We start from the raw sequence: 18,221 nt of genomic DNA on the forward strand, positions 1-18,221 counted from the left end.
TTCCTCTCATTCTCTCCAGCCAAATGGCTATATATATATTCACTCTCTCTATGGGCACTTTAAAACATACAAACCCCCCAGAGCTACCTATGTTGACAAAATGTTAGCAATGCAAAAGGAACCCAACATACACATGCTGAAATAAAGCAACATTCGACCCCTTAGGCAAAATCTTGGGAAATAGATGGGCAATATGCTTGGAAGGTTAGCACATTTTTGGTTTTATCAGATGAGTGGAATTTTCTTCCCCTGTGTTATCCACTGGGGATGTCCAACCCCCAGACATACAATTCTAAGGACTTAAAATTTGAGCATCCCAGCTGTTCATAATTTTAGCGTAAAATACAAGGAGAAAGGCAATTTCTAAGGACATAGACCATTAAGGTCTTTGGATTCAAAACCAATATCTTGAATTGCACGTAAGATTTGAGTGGAGACTTAATCCAGATGCTGGAGCTTGAGAAAGTTTAGTTTATGGCAGTGTTCATTTATATAACTTAGAAAAGTTTTCTGAGATTTGGGTAGAATCGTGGTCCTTACTGAAGTCAATGAGAGTTTTGCCACTGACTTCAATGAGGCAGGGTTTCATCCTAGGACTTTAGAGAAGGTAGTTTGGGGGGGAAGAAGGGAGAAAGTGGAATCAGTTTTGGAATGTGAAAGATGGAAAAGGTGAGAGGTTTGGGAAGGGAGAAATCAAGACATGGGAAAGGAAAAGGTAAAGTGAAGGGAGATAAAAAGGAAAAATGATTGGGTAGGAGGGAGAAGGGAATTTTCTCCTCTTCCCATTCCTGCCATCTTGTCCCCACCCCTCCTTTTGCCATTACCTCTCCTCTTCTTTTCTGTTCTAGTTATCTATTTCTTCTTGCCCAAGAACTTCTATAGAAGCAAGACCCCTTTCCAACTTAGCTATTTAGCCTGGTGAAATATTGGCAAGTAAGTATGATATGTGTTAATTACTTATTAGAAGAGAGTTAATAGGAGTGATTGTTTCCCTTGGGAGTTATTCTGAAATAGGCTCTACTTTTAGTGTGTACAATGCTATTTTGATTATGGAAGAAAAATAAACATAAATATTAAAAACTCAGTCAAAGCCTTTAAAGTTCTTTTACTTAGTTTTCAAGTGAAGCAAACAGAACAGATCAGTCTGATCCAGGAGACAAAGCTATGTTCTCAAAGCAGTTATTACTGTTAGAAAATTATTCCAAATATGAGTTTTAAAAAAACCCAGTTTTTTTCCCCCTCATATGGTAGGCATAATTGAATGTTTACTTCTTTTCTGGAGTTCCTCAAGAGTGGCTTATGTAGCATGCAGAGTCTGAAAGACACATCCTTGTTTAAGGAGGTAATTTAAACTGGATTGCACTCAGGAGCCTGACGCATCAATTTAAAGGAGTTAGAAGATAATATGAATAGTTCTGATTTTTGTTTTAGATGAAGAGATCAGTTCAGCAGAACTTTGATAAGTTTTCAGCATCAGTTGGTTAACATTCCATTCATCTGACCTCATTATGGAATGGCTTTCTAACCCTGTTCCTATATGCATCTATATTAGACTGGCGACTTTTGTTGTATTGGCATTTCTATTATAGGACCCTTTGTCCCCAAACCATAATGGCATTTTACCCATACCAGAAAACCATTTTTTAAAACACTAGATTAATAATGATTTCTTTCTAACATAGGTTAAACATACTTTATCTGATCACTGTGGCCCTCATTTAGAATATGGATCTTAGTCCATATTGACTAGCCAAACATTGTTTAACTCTTGTTTTCAGAAATTTTAAAACCAGTGCTTATTAACAATTCCTTAGCACATTTAAAATATGGACCCAGGTCCTTGTTTGAGGCTGTAGACATTAATATCGGCATGCATGCAAGATTTGAGCCTGAAGAGGACAGCTCTTTCTTTAAATTAAAAAGGAATTTGAGAAGAATCATCTTAACAGTTTTTATTCTCAACGCTGTCTCCATCTGATCTACTCCAGTTGGTGCAGTTATTCACTGCCTGACACCAGTGTAGTCCTTTACACCGGTGTAAATAGAGTGCAAGATTCTATCATTCTGATTTGATAGCATTTTACACCCACTTCGTATTTGATAGCATTTTACACCCATTACTCAAAAGAAACACAGTGGTAAATCAGACCCTGAGCCTTTGGCTGAAATTGGAGCTTGAATGAGGATGACTGGCAGAGGGTCAATGCACATAAGACTAGGATCATGCTTATACATTCAGGGATGCAACCAGGAGAAATGGCAGAGAAATATATCAGCCCTGTTGATTGAGGAAGTGTGTGTGTGATTTATCACTCGTTCACAATTTGGAGGTTTTATTAAATCTTCACCTGCTACTAGGTGACGGCTGTAGCCAAGACTGTTTTTCCTCATCTATGCTTGGCAAGAAGAATGCATCCTTTTCTTTCTAATTCCTACCTTGCATTTCTCACCTCAAGATTAGAATACTGTAACATGGGGCTACACTTTAAGCAATGTTTCATGCAGAGAGCTCATTACACTTGTGTTCTGTAGTATTCTCTGGCTGTAGATTAGTTTGAGTGGAATTTACGTCATAATAGTTGGGTCCTGGCTAATTGAAAGTCCATATCTCTTCCTGCAGTTTCAGTCAGTAAAGGTAATCAAGCTAACAGTCAATAACAACCTTTAAACGGGAGGAATCAGGTCTTTATCAACTCACTCCAGTCCTTAGTCCGCCAGATTTGGATTTGTTGATTTACAGCACACACTGTGCCCAAGCTGTTTTCCATTTCTGATACTGCTTCAACCTCAGGGTTTCTCAAACAGGGGTCGCTGCTTGTGTAGGGAAAGCCGCAGGCGGGCTGGGCCAGTGTGTTTACCTGCCCCGTCCGCAGGTTCAGCCAATCGCAGCTCTCACTGGCCACGGATCGCTGCTCCGGGCCAATGGGAGCTGGGAGCAGTGATCCGTGGCCAGTGGGAGCCATGATCAGCCGGACCTGTGGATGGGGCAGGTAAACACACCGGCCTGGCCCACCAGGGACTTTCCCTACACAAGCGGCGACCCCTGTTTGAGAAACCCCGTTCAACCTTAAGATCAGAGTTTAGTTCAGTGGTTCTCAACCTTTTTACCATTGTGGGCCACACCCAATACTACCTATTTGGCCCACAGGAACCGAAGCTCTGTGCTGATTGGGCCGCAAGATGAGAACCACTGATTGAGTTTCTCTCACCTCTCAGTAACTGCCCCTTCTCATAGTTCCAAGACTCAGTTCAGTTGTCTTGAATAAAATAATTCCTTACTGGCAATTTAACAGAAGTAATTAGGAAACTGTATAATAAAAGGCAGCATAGGTATAAAAATAAGCATGATTGAGATGCATATGAGAGAATGTTAGCCTGATCCTAAAATTAATTACAAAGTAGAGTTTAAAAATCTTACCTTATAGAAAAGTCCTTGTCTCAGAGAAAAATGTATATCTCTGTCCATTGGTGTAATAAAGGATTCAGTAGCTTTAACCCCTGCGCTTCGGCAGGTCAGGATATGTCTCTCAACTAGAGTATAGAATCTTCTAGTCCAGCCCAAAGAAGATTAAATTATTTGTAGTTGTTTGGTACAGAAATTGAGCGAGTAGAAAGTGTTGAGTGAGCAGTGTGAGGGTAGTGGGCTAAAGTCTGGAGAATGGTGTTGTATTGGTCATGTATTTTTCCTTAACTTACGATTTCTTTGGTGTTTCAGTGTCCACATGTTTGTGTTTGAAATACATTTGAGCAATCTTCATTCTAAGTTAACAAAGATTTGTAATGGAGAATTTTTTGGCGGTGTTTGAGTGGTTGTGGGGGGAATTTTTCTTTTAATATATATAATGTATTTATCTATGAGGACTGAGGACCCAGGATCGGAGACTGACCATGGGGCTGGAAAGAAGGGCTCCTTTAAAACTATGTATGGGGCAAGGAAACTTTCAGTGATGCTCCTCTGCTGAATGGTCAAATCTTTTCACATGAAGCATCAAGAGCCTGGCAGCCTGGAAAGCTGGAGAAAGCTTTAACAGATGTTCAAGCTATCTCCATTGGCCTATGACATTTTAAACAGAGAAGCTATGATGCTTCACCAGCTCCCCAGTTCCCTTAAACCTGCTGCCCAACCAGATTCACTCGTGAGCCCTCAGCTTGTCTCCATCCCAGTTTTAAGTCTGTGGCAGTCACTTCCATCTCCCTCGTCACTTTCTCTTGCCCACTTGCCCCAGGCAGTTAATTTCTTGTCAGTATAGGTGCTTGCTTTTTATTCAGGTAGATTTCATATGTATAAATTCTGTAGTGATAACTGTTGTACTTGCATGAAATATTTGTTTTTAAAAGCTTATATGCTTTGACCCCAATTCAAGCACTTAAGCATGTACTTTAAGCATATTAGCAATCCCGTTCAGCAAGCGTTTAAGAATATGCTCTAGTCTTGTGACTGTAGTGGGACTATTCATATGCTTAATGTTAAGCACATGCTTAAATGTTTTGCTGACTAGGGGCCTTATAATTTACAAGTAGAAAACGAAACAGCAGGGAAGGGACACAGCAGGAGGGGTGTGTTCTGAGGGTGTATAGTGATTTGACAAGTTCTGTAGGGCAGCCAGCTGAGGAGAACCTTGTTGTGTATGCCTCCTAAAATTCAGAAAGTCTTCAGGAAAGCAGTTTCCCACCTGTGGGCTTCCTAGTGTTCAGGAGACCCAAAAGACAAGTTCTTGGAGCAGGTCCTTGTGGATAGGTGAGCCATTGAAGTGCTAAGCTTGCAAAGTAGTTGCTTGGATGAAGAATGCTTTCTCATTTGGCTACCACATGCGCATACTGTAGAAGTATGCAATGGAACCCCTTCCTTCTAAAAAATAAACTGACATGAAAGCACAATATTCACTGTAAAAATACAGTGTATGACAAATTAATTGGTCAAAGAATATTGTTAAACTTTGCAGAATACACAGAAATGGTTGTTATTAAATTGTTCATAAATGAAACTATGCCCATTAGTAACATTTAAAAACAGTCTAGATCAAGACCTTCTGCTAATGTTTACATATCAAAGAACATACACTGTCATCAGTTCCATTTGTCATCAGATAAATTTGTCACCTTTGTTAGTTCTCTCTGCTCAAATGAGCATTAGTGAAACAGTTAACATTGTTGGCATTTAAATTGGCATCTTTAGGTTTCAGAGTTATCTCCTCTGTTGAGACAAGCAGTGGCAGGTCATAGCTCTCAGAGCTATTGCCTCAGGCAGTCTATTTCTGTTTTTATTATGTATGAAGTAGTGCTCTGAGGGTAAATCATGGCTCCATTGTGCTAGGCGCTGTACAGTGATATGGTGTAAAATCCTGACCTTTTTTAAGTCAGTGAGAGTTTTGTCATTGACTTCAGTATGGCTGGGATTCTATCTGGGTCCCTGACCAAAAAAAGTTTATCATCTAAGGAGGCAAATGACAAGACAGTAAAGGGAAACAGTTCAGGAAGACCAAACTTTAACACTGATTTTCCTCTGGTTCATCTTTTCTTCACATCCATAAGGACTACAAACATAATTATTTGTACATGAACACTTGGATTCTGGAGCATCCGTCTGCTGAGAGAGTAGATTATACAAATTTCTCAGTTTTTAAATACTTATAACTTTTAAACTTATCAACAGTCTTACATGAAAATTCTCCAAAAATTAGTTCTATACTAAAAGAATAAGTGCTTTGCATTTGGGGAGGGCACACTATCATGTTCAAAGCAGAGAAGCTTAAAACCTTGTGCTAAGCACAAACCCCAGTGCAACTTTATGGCGTCGCTATTTTGTCTTGTTTCAGAGTGATAGCCATGTTAGTCTGTATCTGCAAAAAGAGTGAGGAGTACTTGTGGCACCTTTGAGACTAACAAATTTATTTGGGCATAAGCTTTTGTAGGCTAAAACCCACTTCATTAGATGTCTTGGTAATTAACACAGTTGTTTGTAGTGGGTTCCAGATAACTTAGCAGCAACCTTAGCTTTCAGTTTCCTTTATTTTTTCAGTATGAGTTTAAAAAAAAAAGTAACTTGGTGACACTTGTGTCTTTGTATCTGCCCTTTATATGATATAAAAATTGGGTAACCAACCTTGCAAAATCCAACCTTTTTTGTGTGACATATATGCAGAGACTGCTTCTTACCTTGTCTGCTTTCAGAGAACCTGAATGGACACTTCACTCTGTACCCAAGAACATCATATGGAGGACAGAGCAGGATATTTACAGTTCTGACCCTATGGATCAGGAGTGATCAATTATTTTTTGCCAAGGTCTAAATTTCTTGGTCAAGGTATTGTCAAGGTCCAGACTCCAGAGAAAATAATACAAAAACAATAATAATGGTAATAAGTAAATAAAAAGATGTTGCGGTCTGTTCAAAAGTGTCTGGCAGTCCAGATTTGGCCCACGGTCCACCTATTGACTATCCCTGCTATGGATTATTCTTTATAAAATGGATTAATCTCCCACTGCAATGTCTGGAAAGTGCAGCGTGAGCCAGTTGATAGCACAAATAAAGGACACTGGAATCCTGCTGAGGGACTCTAATATTCTAAATAACATAAGGAAGTTCAGGTTAATTAAATAAATCAAAACAATGATTACGCTTCTTTTCTAATTCTTGTTATGTCTGCCTTCAAGAATCCAGGACTATGTGATGTTCCTCTTCTGCACTAATGGGGACAGTGCACCTCTAGGCGGTAGCAATTGCCCTAATTACAGGAAGGCTCTCATGGGCTCCCTGCTGGAGTTTCCTTCCATGGATGGTAACAGGGATAGAAATCAGGAAACAGAATTCTATAACCAGCTTCCTGTGTGAACTGGGGCACATTTCTTAGACCAGGGTTTTAAAAACTGGAAGCTTAAATACATATTTAGGCAATTGCTTGATTGTTTAAAAGGGCTGAGCTTCAGTGGGAGCTGTTGAGAACTTAGCACTGTTGAAAATTAGGCAGATGTCTGTATGTGGATTTTGGAGTCTAACTTTAGGCTCCGTTTTTTTAAAAACTTACTCTAATATCTTTGTGCCTCAATTTACGCTACTGTAAATAATGAGGATAAGACTATTCACCTTCTTGACGGGGGTCTTGTGTCATGAACCTCTGCAAAGATCTGAGAGATCCTCACATACATAGTGCTATATAAGTACAAAGAATTATTAATCATTATTTAACTGCTATAATAACAGAACCTTGCTTATCTGGGAGTAACAGCTTTCTCCAGGTGCAAAAGCCTCTGCTGATCTAAGAGCTGTCTGGGTAGAGGTGTTGTTTGTTATTAACACTGGCGGTATCCTAAATCCCTTTGTTCTGCAAACAGTTTGTCTGAACTGATCTTATTGTAACCTTGAAAGCGACTGTTCTGATCCTCCCAAATGCTAGTGACAGTGTTAACTCTGCACTGGCCTTGCCTATCAGCCCAACTAAAATGCTTTGGATTGTAAACCAATTTTTGTATGTATTATACAGCATAATTGAATAAAATATTAAGTGTTTAACCTATAAGCACAGTAGAGGAGTAATATAAAGAAAGGCAATATACACTTCTGCTAATTGTGTCTTCAAAGTCTAACTGCAGCCAGAGAGCCAAGTGAGCAAGACTTCCTGGTCATAAGCCTTGCTTACTTTTGAACTCGGTCATGCTTCCTCGATCATGTTTGCCACTGACTTTGATGGGACGACGATCAGGCTTTAGCTCCATCATCTGACAATTACTTGGAGACTTTTTTCCTTTCATGCTTCTTTAGCATCTTCCTTGGGAAAGAGATGGGCATTGTATTAGCAATTTTTCATGTGCCACATTTAAGCCCTTGGATTTTTATCTTTGTTTATTGCAGCTGGTGCCGAGGAGAAAATTGGCTGGGCATTTGGCCTGGGATTAGAGAGGCTGGCCATGGTCCTCTATGATATCCCTGACATCCGCCTGTTCTGGAGTGAAGACGAACGCTTCCTGAAACAGTTTAGTGTGCCTCACATTGACCAAAAAGTGCATTTTCAGGTAAGATATATAAAATTTTCTGTCTGTAGGAGGGATTGATCATTACCAAAGGAGACGGGATGTTAAATAATCAAAATTGTTTTCAATAGTAAAATACATAATAAAATCATAATAAAATTTCAGCTGATGTGGTAAAATCCTGTCATTACCATACATTTATATCAATGATGGAACATTTTTATTGAGCTCTAGATATTCAGAAAATCATCTCTGTTAAGGACAGCACTGAAGCACATGCTTACATGTTTTTTCTGGATAGGGATGAATTCAAGAATGTGCTTACATGATTTCCTGAATGAGGGTTGTAATTCTGTGTTACTTTGAATGGAAGCTGCCTCTAAAAATACTGTAATAAATTCCTAAATCTTTGCCTAGTGTTACAGCCATGCTATGTACATTCAAGTCACTGGGAGTTGCTTGGCGAACCCTCTACAAAACAGTTTGGAAATGTGACCTGCTATCTTCAATGTGTATGTGGGTACAGCTTTTAATGATACTTAACAAGTGCAAGTTTCCTTTGCCCCAATATATCAGCAGCATTTTCCTCAGCCTCTTCTATGGGTGAGTTGCAAGCTGGAGTTTCAGCAGCACTTTTGTAGTAACTCTGCCATCAAAACCATTCTAACGTTTCTGTAGCTGGCAGACTGCCACACTCATTGCAGTAATACAGCAGCTGAACATGAATTGATTGAAAGGCACTGCAGCATTCAGAGTATACTTTACCATTGGCATGGGGAGGGTCAAGTCAACTGGCATCATTCTCCATTGGAAGGGGTTACTGAAAAGTTAAACTAGCTACTGAAATTTTACCAGGTGTCTCTGTAGGAGAAATTAGATAATAATTGTTGCAGTACTATGTCAATGTGGGAGAGGTGAACTTTAAACACTAGTGTCTTTACTATTCCTCTCACTTAATTTGTGAACCCACTTGTTTTTTTTTTATTTTTGAAAGTAAATATAATATTAAAAGAAAAATTACAATAAATCTGAATCAGCTGTTGAAACAGCTCTCACATTTGTACAATCACCTAGCAATGAAGATGCATTGGCATATTAGATTGGGGAAAGGCCTCCACAGTTATCCTGTGAAATACTGTAAAAAGGACCTACACAAGAGCAAACCTAAATATTCCAGTGTGTTCACAAAGATCAAACTCCAGCTGGAGGTTTGAAATACCCAGACATCCATTCAAATACAGTATGCATACTTACAACTCCAACTTTCCAGGAAGGAGGAGCCAGTCAAAGCAAACCATGAAAATGACTGACAGAACTCAGTCAAACCTGAAAAGCCTAGTGAAAAAAAACAACTTTATTTTCTTCTCTCTTAATGTTATTGTGGATGTGAGGCTCCAGGTGATGAAATTTATCTTATCTAATCTAATCTATTTTAAAATGTTATGCTGTCACCCATCATTGTTGTATCTGAGCACCTTCCATGTCTAATCATTAGGAATAGGAAGTCCCTGTTGGACTTCATGAATCTTTGGGTATCCCTCCTTTCACGGGGTCAAAACTCTGCTTGGGGTACGGTTTTCCTTTGGAGAGGGCAGTTACTAGGGTTTAGGAAAAAAGGAGTGTTTGAATTGAGTGTGTCACATATGGCTGAAAAGTTTCTCAAAGAGAAAGGCCTTGCAGTGTTTCCTAAAGATAGACAGACTCTGGATTTGCCTGATTTCTTCTGGTACCTTGTCACATAGCATTCAGTTTAATTCTGATCAGCATCATGCTTATACAGAAGTTAGAATGACAAAATAATGTTTATTGAGAGCTTTGAATTTCATTACAAGTGTTTTACTTTCCTTGACCAGATTTAACAGCAGCTCTCCTTTTACCATCATTAAATGAAGCTCTTCAAAACATAAAACGTAACACTTCTGTGATGCTCAGACGATTCCTTCAAATTTCTCTATGCCAGCACCAAAAAAAAAAACTTTCTCTCCTCTTGAGATAGATGAAATTGGTCCCTATAGTAACAGTCAAAAGTTGTTCTCCATGTGAAATCATAGAAATTAGGGATCTCAGAGGACTTCGACTGTATTAGGCAAAATTCTGTCCATTTTAAAATACTCCAGTGCCAGACCGTCTTCCACATCCACTGGCAGACTATTTCACAGCCCAGCAGAGTTTAGTAAAAACATTTTCCTGCTAGCTTGTGAAATTTTTTCTTTGCTCGGTTTCATGCCATTGCTCCCAGTTTTACCACCATGCACCACCTTAAACAATTTTCTCCTCATCTTAGTGCTCTTCTAATACTTGTAAATTGTTATAGTTCTCTAAGTCAGCAGATAGCCAACCTAGAATAACAAAAAATGCATATTTAGTTCTGCCTCTATAAGTGAATTCTCAGACATTCAGTGATTTCTTCTGGGGCAAAACCGTGGCAATTTGGCTATCTTAACTGTGTGAATTTCCATACTTTAAAATGTTTGCATTGTTAACTGAATTCCTTAGGCTTCTAATTTCTTGTGTGATTCTAATATAGCTGAAAGATAATAAGCATGCCAACCAAAGACAGAAACCTTAACTTCACCTCGATGAAGTATTTTATGTCGGAATTTCCTTATTTTTTTAAAGTGCTAACTTGGAATGGTGGAGGGGAGAGGGTGTAGAAAGGGGCATTCCTCCCTTCCTGATGTCTGCAGTTGGGAAGCCTTATTAATACACACATTCTAAGATCCTGCAACCCCTAGGAGGCACCTAGGAGAAGTATCTACCAGAGTAAGTGTCTGAACTGGTCGGGGTTCATCATGAGGCCTCGATCTCTGTAGGTCTTTGGAGGCTTGTGAGACTACAAGGAAACTAGCAGCCCTCCACCCCCACTCAAGCCTCTTTTCAGGGGCCTCCCTAACCCTCAGCTCCCACAAGCTCTAGAGAAGGCTCAGCGGGAGGCCCTTAGCCTCCATGTATTGTTAGTTTTATAAGGTTAGTTGGGCTCCCCGCACCTTTCCTACTGCAAGCCTTAGGAGGCTCACCAGACACTGAACTTCCCAGGTGTGCTTGTTTAGTCTGAGTAGGTGTGTGTCCCTCCTGTGTGGTAGAAAGGGATTATTTTAAATTTCTGGACACCGAGGAATTTTATTAAAAATATTTGTCTTAGAGAAGCAAGGAATGGTCGGCCAGCTGTTATTAATTGTTTCTCTTGCTGAGAACTCCGGGGTGTGGCTCCCACCACTGTTTCAGTCACAGGGGTTCTTTAACATTTCTTAGGGAACACCATGATCAAGAGCAAGCAAAATCATCACGATTATTAGCCAGTGTTATTTTACTATTAAAGAAAGGAAAAGAGGACATCAAACAACACGAGTGACTGAACACAAATGACAAGCTCGTTACTTGCATTACAATCTCTTCTGTATGTTTCTCTGTGGAGAGCTTTTAACAGAGATTACACCCCACAGAGTGAAAACCTCTGAGGATTGCTTTCCCTTTGGTTAATTAAGATCAAAGTATATTGTTTCCCCCAAATTATTGTGACACTAGTTTTAGTGTCTGATTAGATACTTAAAGGCTGTTTATGATTGGGTAAAAGAATTTAAGGACTGGTGGGTCCCCTCTAGTTATTAATAATAATAATAATAAATAATAAATAAGTTTATAAATGGGCAAAATAAGTAATTTTAACAAAATCCTATGAAATTGAAGGGAATATTTGAAGTCGGTTACTTAGAAGAAGCCATATCAGGAGCTGTCTTTGAGAAAGGCCAGTTACAAATATTAAGAATCTTAAATCCAATTAAATCTCGCTATTTCTCTGTTTACCAGAGTTTAGCCTGTCTCCTCTCCAGGAATATATGGTCTAATCCAATTGCTCTCCACCTTTCCAGACTACTGTACCCCTTTCAGGAGTCTGATTTGTCTTTTGCACCCCAAGTTTCACATTGCTTAAAAACTACTTGCTTACAAAATCACACATAAAAATGCAAAAGTGTTACACCATATTATGACTGAAACATTGCTTACTGTCTCATTTTTACCATATACTTATAAAATAAATCAATTGGAATATAAATACTGTATTTACATTTCAGTATATTGCATATAGAGCAATATAAACAAGTTGTATGAAATTTTAGTTTGTACTGACTTTGCTAGTAGTCTGTTGTAAAACTGTTGTACTGATTTTTTATGTAGCCTGTTGTAAAAATAGGCAAATATCTAGATGAGTTGATGTACCCCTTGGAAGACCTCTGCGTACCCCCAGGAGTACATGTGCCCCTGGTTGAGAACCATTGCTCTAATCACTTGGTGATTAACAAGAGACACTGTTAGTATTTTAAGTTACAATAGCAATTTCATATTCCAATAAAATCATTACAAGAGTTTTAAATCTAGTCTCTTGACAAGTGTCTTAGTTAACATCCTCTCATCAATCCATGTTGAAGTGTTGGGAAGCTATTGCCTGAGTTAGTTTCTTGAGTCTTTTCTGTTTTTCTTATCTGTCTGTATCAGCTTGCTTGTAGAGATGAACAGGAGGTGATGAGTTGTAGAGTTCTTGTTGAAGCAGGGTAGCAGAGGGTGTGTGTACAGGGGGTGCTCACTTCTGAGGGGGGTTTTATACTCTTTCCTTTCTACTTCCATGAATGTAAAAAAACACACCTATTGTTTCAGTCTTATGTAGATTTAAAGTTAGTTGCTGTCCTTCTTTCACTGCTTCATGCCTTCAGAGTTGGCTTGGGTCATCTCATCTCCTGAATGTGCTGTCTGAATAACGAATAACATTTTTTTGACTTGCCTTTGTTGTTCTTCTGTCAGAAAAGCATCAAATGACTTTTAAAGTTAGTTTTAACTCTTTCTTTATATTCAGTCAATTTTCAAAGATATTCCTTTGGTTTCATCAGAGTTTAATTGAAGTTGAAATTCTGTTTCAAATGAGTCCAAACACTCCAGTTCTCTCTGTTAAGGTCAGCTCTCAAAGTAGACTTTTAAAATTAAATTCTTCAAGTGTTATCAGAGAGGGTATTGTCTTTTCTTTTTACTTGTTTTTGGAGAGGTTGTTCTTGTCTTCACAAATTTGATGAGGGATTGCTAAAGGATTATCAGGTAACTAGTTTCCCAATTAATGTGCATATTTCTTTACTTAAATGGCTTCTTATATTAGTAATCAGTTATGACATCAAATGACCTTGCTATATTTGTACATGAAGTATTTCACTATTTACATAGCAATGGTATTAGGAGCTTTGCATTTAATTAACATATTTGCAAGTATGCATTTCAGAAAGGTGTTTGCCATTTCAACATTTAAGAAATAAACAAAAGGTTTTAAATACTTCCAATGACACAGGTTTATTCTAGAGGCTGTTTTCTGAATAAGTTTTTAGAGTAATTATAAAATTCATTTTAATGATGATAGTTCTAGACTTCTTTGTATAGGCTTACTTATATTTATTACTATGATAACACACCCTACATTTTCTAGCTCACAATCAGGTCTCTTCCTAAAACATGCATGTTTATATGGTTTGTCTTCTTGAAATAAGTATTGCCTTTGTATCAAGCCAATATCTTATACACAGGAGACTTGTCTCATTCTTTGATAACTCTAATTTGTTTGTTGACTTTTTTGACTAAATAGGTTCTAGATTTACAATTTACTGTTTGCAGTCTGTTTACAATTTGTAAGTGCAGACTCATATCTACATTGTATACAAGGCACAATAATTAACACGTATATAAATCTTTCAAAACATAGTATAAAAGAAAATAGTATAGAATGTTAAAGCAAAATAGAAGTTATAAAACTGCATCCCAGAGTTGGTGTAAACACATTTGGAGGTAATAAACATTTTATGGCTATAAATAAATGTTCATCTTCCCTGATATTTGCTTGCCATTGGGAGATAAGGTAGATGATAGTGATACATATATCATAAACTTCAGTAAAGGCACAGGCAAGTTTAGTGATTTAATATTTTTAAAAATATAATTATTTTATTAATATCATTTTGCACCAATATTGAGGTCTCTCCTCTACACTCCTGAGCCTTAGGATGCTCTTTGGAAGACTGACTTTTGAATCTCTATTTCCTTCCCCGTGAATTTTGTGAGAGGCTAGATGACAGCTTCCCTAGCCGTTGCCCCTTTAGCCTTTGGTGGTTCCCCTAGCCTTACTGTGTTCCTCCCTCCCCACCTGAGGGCCCTCAGCCCCAAATGATCCAAAATAGGCTCAACAAACCAGAATGGGCTTGTTGGCAGGGTAATAAGGTAAAATTTGGTTTTCGGCTACACTTTGTGGGGTTGCTGCTGGATGTCTTTTCAGGGGTCCCTAGTCTATGAGATAAGCACCCTTTTAATTCTTACAAAGCTAACGAAACAATTTAAGAAGGAGTTTGTTAAGGGACTAAAACTCCTTTTAGGAATTCTGGTAACTTGGGGTGGTCTTAACAGTAACAAGTCACCAGGACCAGATGGCATTCACCCAAGAGTTCTGAAAGAACTCAAATGTGAAATTGCGGGACTACTAACTATGGTTTGTAACCTGTCCTTTAAATCGGCTTCTGTACCCAGTGACTGGAAGTTAGCTAATGTAACGCCAATATTTAAAAACGGCTCTAGAGGTGATCCCGGCAATTACAGACTGGTAAATCTAATGTCAGTTCCGGGCAAATTAGTTGAAACAATTGTAAAGAATAAAATTGTGAGACACATAGAAGAACATAAATTGTTGGGCAAAAGTCAACATGGTTTCTGTAAAGGGAAATCATGTCTTACTAATCTATTAGAGTTCTTTGAAGGAGTCAACAAACATGTGGACAAGGGGGATCCAGTGGACATAGTATACTTCGATTTCCAGAAAGCCTTTGACAAGGTCCCTCACCAAAGGCTCTTACGTGAATTAAGCTGTCATGGGATAAGAGGGTAGATCCTTTCATGGATTGAGAACTGGTTAAAAGACAGGGAACAGAAGGTAGGAATAAATGGTAAATTTTCAGAATGGAGAGAGGTAACTAGTGGTGTTCTGCAAGGGTCAGTCTAGGACCAATCGTATTCAACTTATTCATAAATGATCTGGAAAAAGGGGTAAAAAGTGAGGTGGCAAAGTTTGCAGATGATACTAAATTGCTCAAGATAGTTAAGACCAAAACAGACTGTGAAGAACTTCAAAAAGATAGATTCATAGAATATCAGAGTTGGAAGGGACCTTAGAAGATCATCTAGTCCAACCCCCTGCTCAAAGCAGGACCAATCCCCGGACAGATTTTTGCCCCAAATCCCTCAAGGGCAACAAAATGGCAAATAAAATTTAATGTGGATAAAAGTAAAGTAATGCATATTGTGAAAAATAACCCCAACTATACATAAAATATGATGGGGGCTAATTTAGCTACAACTAATCAGGGAAAAGATCTTGACGTCCTCATGGATAGTTCTTTGAAGACATCCACACAGTGTGCAGCGGCAGTCAAAAAAGCAAACAGGATCTTAGGAATCATTAAAAAGGGGATAGAGGATAAGACTGAGAATATTGCCCTTATATAAATCAAAGGTACACTCCAAATCTTGAATACTGCGTACATATGTGGTCTCCTCATCTCAAAAAAAGATATACTGATGTTAGGGAAGGGCAACTAAAATGATTAGGGGTTTGGAATGGGTCCCATATGAGGAGAGACTAAAGACGCTAGGACTCTTCAGCTTGGAAAAGAGGAGACTAAGGGGGGATATGATAGAGGTATATAAAATCATGAGTGCTGTGGAGAAAGTGAATAAAGAAAAGTTATTTACTTGTTCCCATAATATAAGAACTAGGGGTCACCAAATGAAATTAATGGGCAGCAGGTTTAAAACAAATAAAAGGAAGTTCTTCACACAGCGCACAGTCAACTGTAGAACTCCTTGCTTGAGGAGGTTGTGAAGGCTGGGACTATAACAATGTTTAAAAAGGAACTGGATAAATTCATGGAGGTTAAGTCTATTAATGGCTATTAGCCAGGATGGGTAAGGAATGGTGTCCCTAGCCTCTGTTTGTCAGAGGGTGGTAATGGATGGCAGGAGAGAGACCACTTGATCATTACCTCTTAGGTTCACTCCCTCTGGGGCACCCGGCATTGGCCACTGTTGGTAGACAGGATACTGGGCTGGATGGACATTTGGTCTGACCCAGTATGGCCATTCTTATGTTCTTATGTTCTAATGTCTCTGAGGAGTCTCGTGAGCAGTCAGGATTTGACTCTGAAAGCTTGCTATGAGGTTCTTCTTTGAATGGCATCCCTGTGGTTGCTCTGCATCAGGATGTGCGCGTGCCCATGCATTCTTGATCGGATATTTTCATCAGCAGTGTCTGTGCCCTTGACATCCTGGTGCTCCAGTACAAAGGTATACAGGAAGGGAGAAGACCCACCACCACTCCAGTTCCTTCTCAGCCACTTGCAGCTTGAGATGGATCATTGCAGTGCCTATTAGCTAGCTACACAGCTTGCTACCTTTCTTGCTTAATCCTTTCTTTTCATTTTTTTAATTTTCTGTTGTTAAGAACACCTTCTCTTCTTCATTTGTGCATTCTGAGCCTTTATTTTTGTTCCTTAGTCCTTGATCCGCAGCCTTGAGTGTGGGTTATGCCCAAGATTTGGACTCCAAACCCTGCCAGACCTGCCATAAGTCCTTTTCCCACAGCGACAAGCATTCAAGCTGCCTTTGCTGCCTGAGATAGATTCACTTTCCCTCCAAATGTATGATAGGCGCAGGATTTAAACGCAGCTCTAAGAAATTGAGGGATAGATAATAAAATAGAAAGTATCATGCCACTATATAAATCCATGGTATGCCCACAACTTGAATACTGCATGCAGTTCTGGTCGCCCCATCTCAAAAAGATATACTAGAATTGGAAACGGTACAGAGAAGGGCAGTGAAAAGGATTTAGGGGTATGGAATAGCTTCCAAACAAGGAGAGCTTAAAAAGACTGGGGCCATTCAGCTTAGAGAGAGACAATTATGATAGAGGGCTACACAATCATAAATGATACGGAGAAAGTGGATAAGGCAGTGTTGTTTACCCCTTCACATAACATAAGAACTCAGGTTCACCTGATGAAATTAATAGGCAGCAGGTTTAAAACAAAAGAAAGTATTTCTTCACACAACACACAATCAACCTATGGAACTCATTGCCATTGGATGTTTTGAAGGCCAAAAGTATAACTGGGTTAAAAAGAGAATTAGATAAGTTCATGGAGCCTAGATTCATCAATTCTGTTAACCAAGATGGCCAGGGATACAACTGTGCTCTGGGTGTCCCTAAACTTCCGACTGCCATAAACTGGGACTGAACGACAGGGGATAGATCACTTGAAATTGCCCTGTTCTGTTTATTCCCTCTGAAGCATCTGGCATCAGCCACTGTCAGAGACAGGAGACTGGGCTAGGTGGACCATTGGTCTGACCCAGTATAGCTGTTCTTATGATAGACTAAAATTCCTGTTAATGGAGAAGCCTCACAGACTTATGGGGTCTGAGTCACTCCTCTGTATTGTGTATCTGGTTGCTCAGAGAGCTCCAACAACCATATCCGCTGCAACAATAAGCAAAAACCCTGGAAGCCCTTCAGAACCATCCAGACTCTCAGAGAAGAGAAGACCCCATTGTCCAAAACAGGATAAAAGAAGAGGAAAGTCACTACCTCAGTCTGTGTTTCAGGAGACCTTGTGTCCTGATTTGGGTACTGCTAAGGCTCTCTTCCCTTCCAGTAGAGAGACCACAGCATTGGCTAAGAATACCATGCCACATACTGAGAAGCTGTCAGGTAAACAACCTAAAGCAGCACCAGGCTTGGTGCCTTTGAAACATAAGGTCTCCAAAGCCAAGCTGAAATTGTTGCCAGTACTGTCATCTGTAGCCAGACATGAAGGGCACACCTTTTCATCGAACATAAGAATGGCCATACTGCATCAGACCAATGGTCCAACTAACCCAATATCCTGTCTTCTGCTCCAGGTTCTATGCTGCATCTATTCCCCCCATTCACCCTTAATGGGATCATCTCTCCCATTTCCTAACTTCCTGGGAGCTCATCACATGGGATAGATGGATCTTGGAGGTGATTTCTACAGGCTATTCCATCCGTTGCAGCTCCTTACCTGCCTGCCCCCCATCAACCATCCCTCTTCAGTAAGCCTTCTCGTGAGAATTTTTTGGGACAGGATGTACAATCCCTTCTAACAGTGGGGTTGATACAACCTGTTCCACCAGACTTTGTTGGGAAAGGGTTC

General features: G+C 39.3%; 1 protein-coding gene across 1 annotated transcript in view; it reads left to right on the plus strand.

The window, feature by feature from the left end:
• Positions 1–18,221, plus strand: part of FARS2 (phenylalanyl-tRNA synthetase 2, mitochondrial) — a 366,541-nt gene that overhangs the window by 203,392 nt on the left and 144,928 nt on the right. Inside the window, exon 8 of the mRNA XM_030552343.1 lies at positions 7,850–8,010. Coding sequence (XP_030408203.1) covers positions 7,850–8,010 — 161 coding nt within the window. The remainder of the gene's footprint in view (positions 1–7,849; positions 8,011–18,221) is intronic.

This window comes from Gopherus evgoodei, chromosome 2 (genome assembly GCF_007399415.2).
Source record: "Gopherus evgoodei ecotype Sinaloan lineage chromosome 2, rGopEvg1_v1.p, whole genome shotgun sequence".
Classification (NCBI taxonomy): Eukaryota; Metazoa; Chordata; order Testudines; family Testudinidae; genus Gopherus; species Gopherus evgoodei.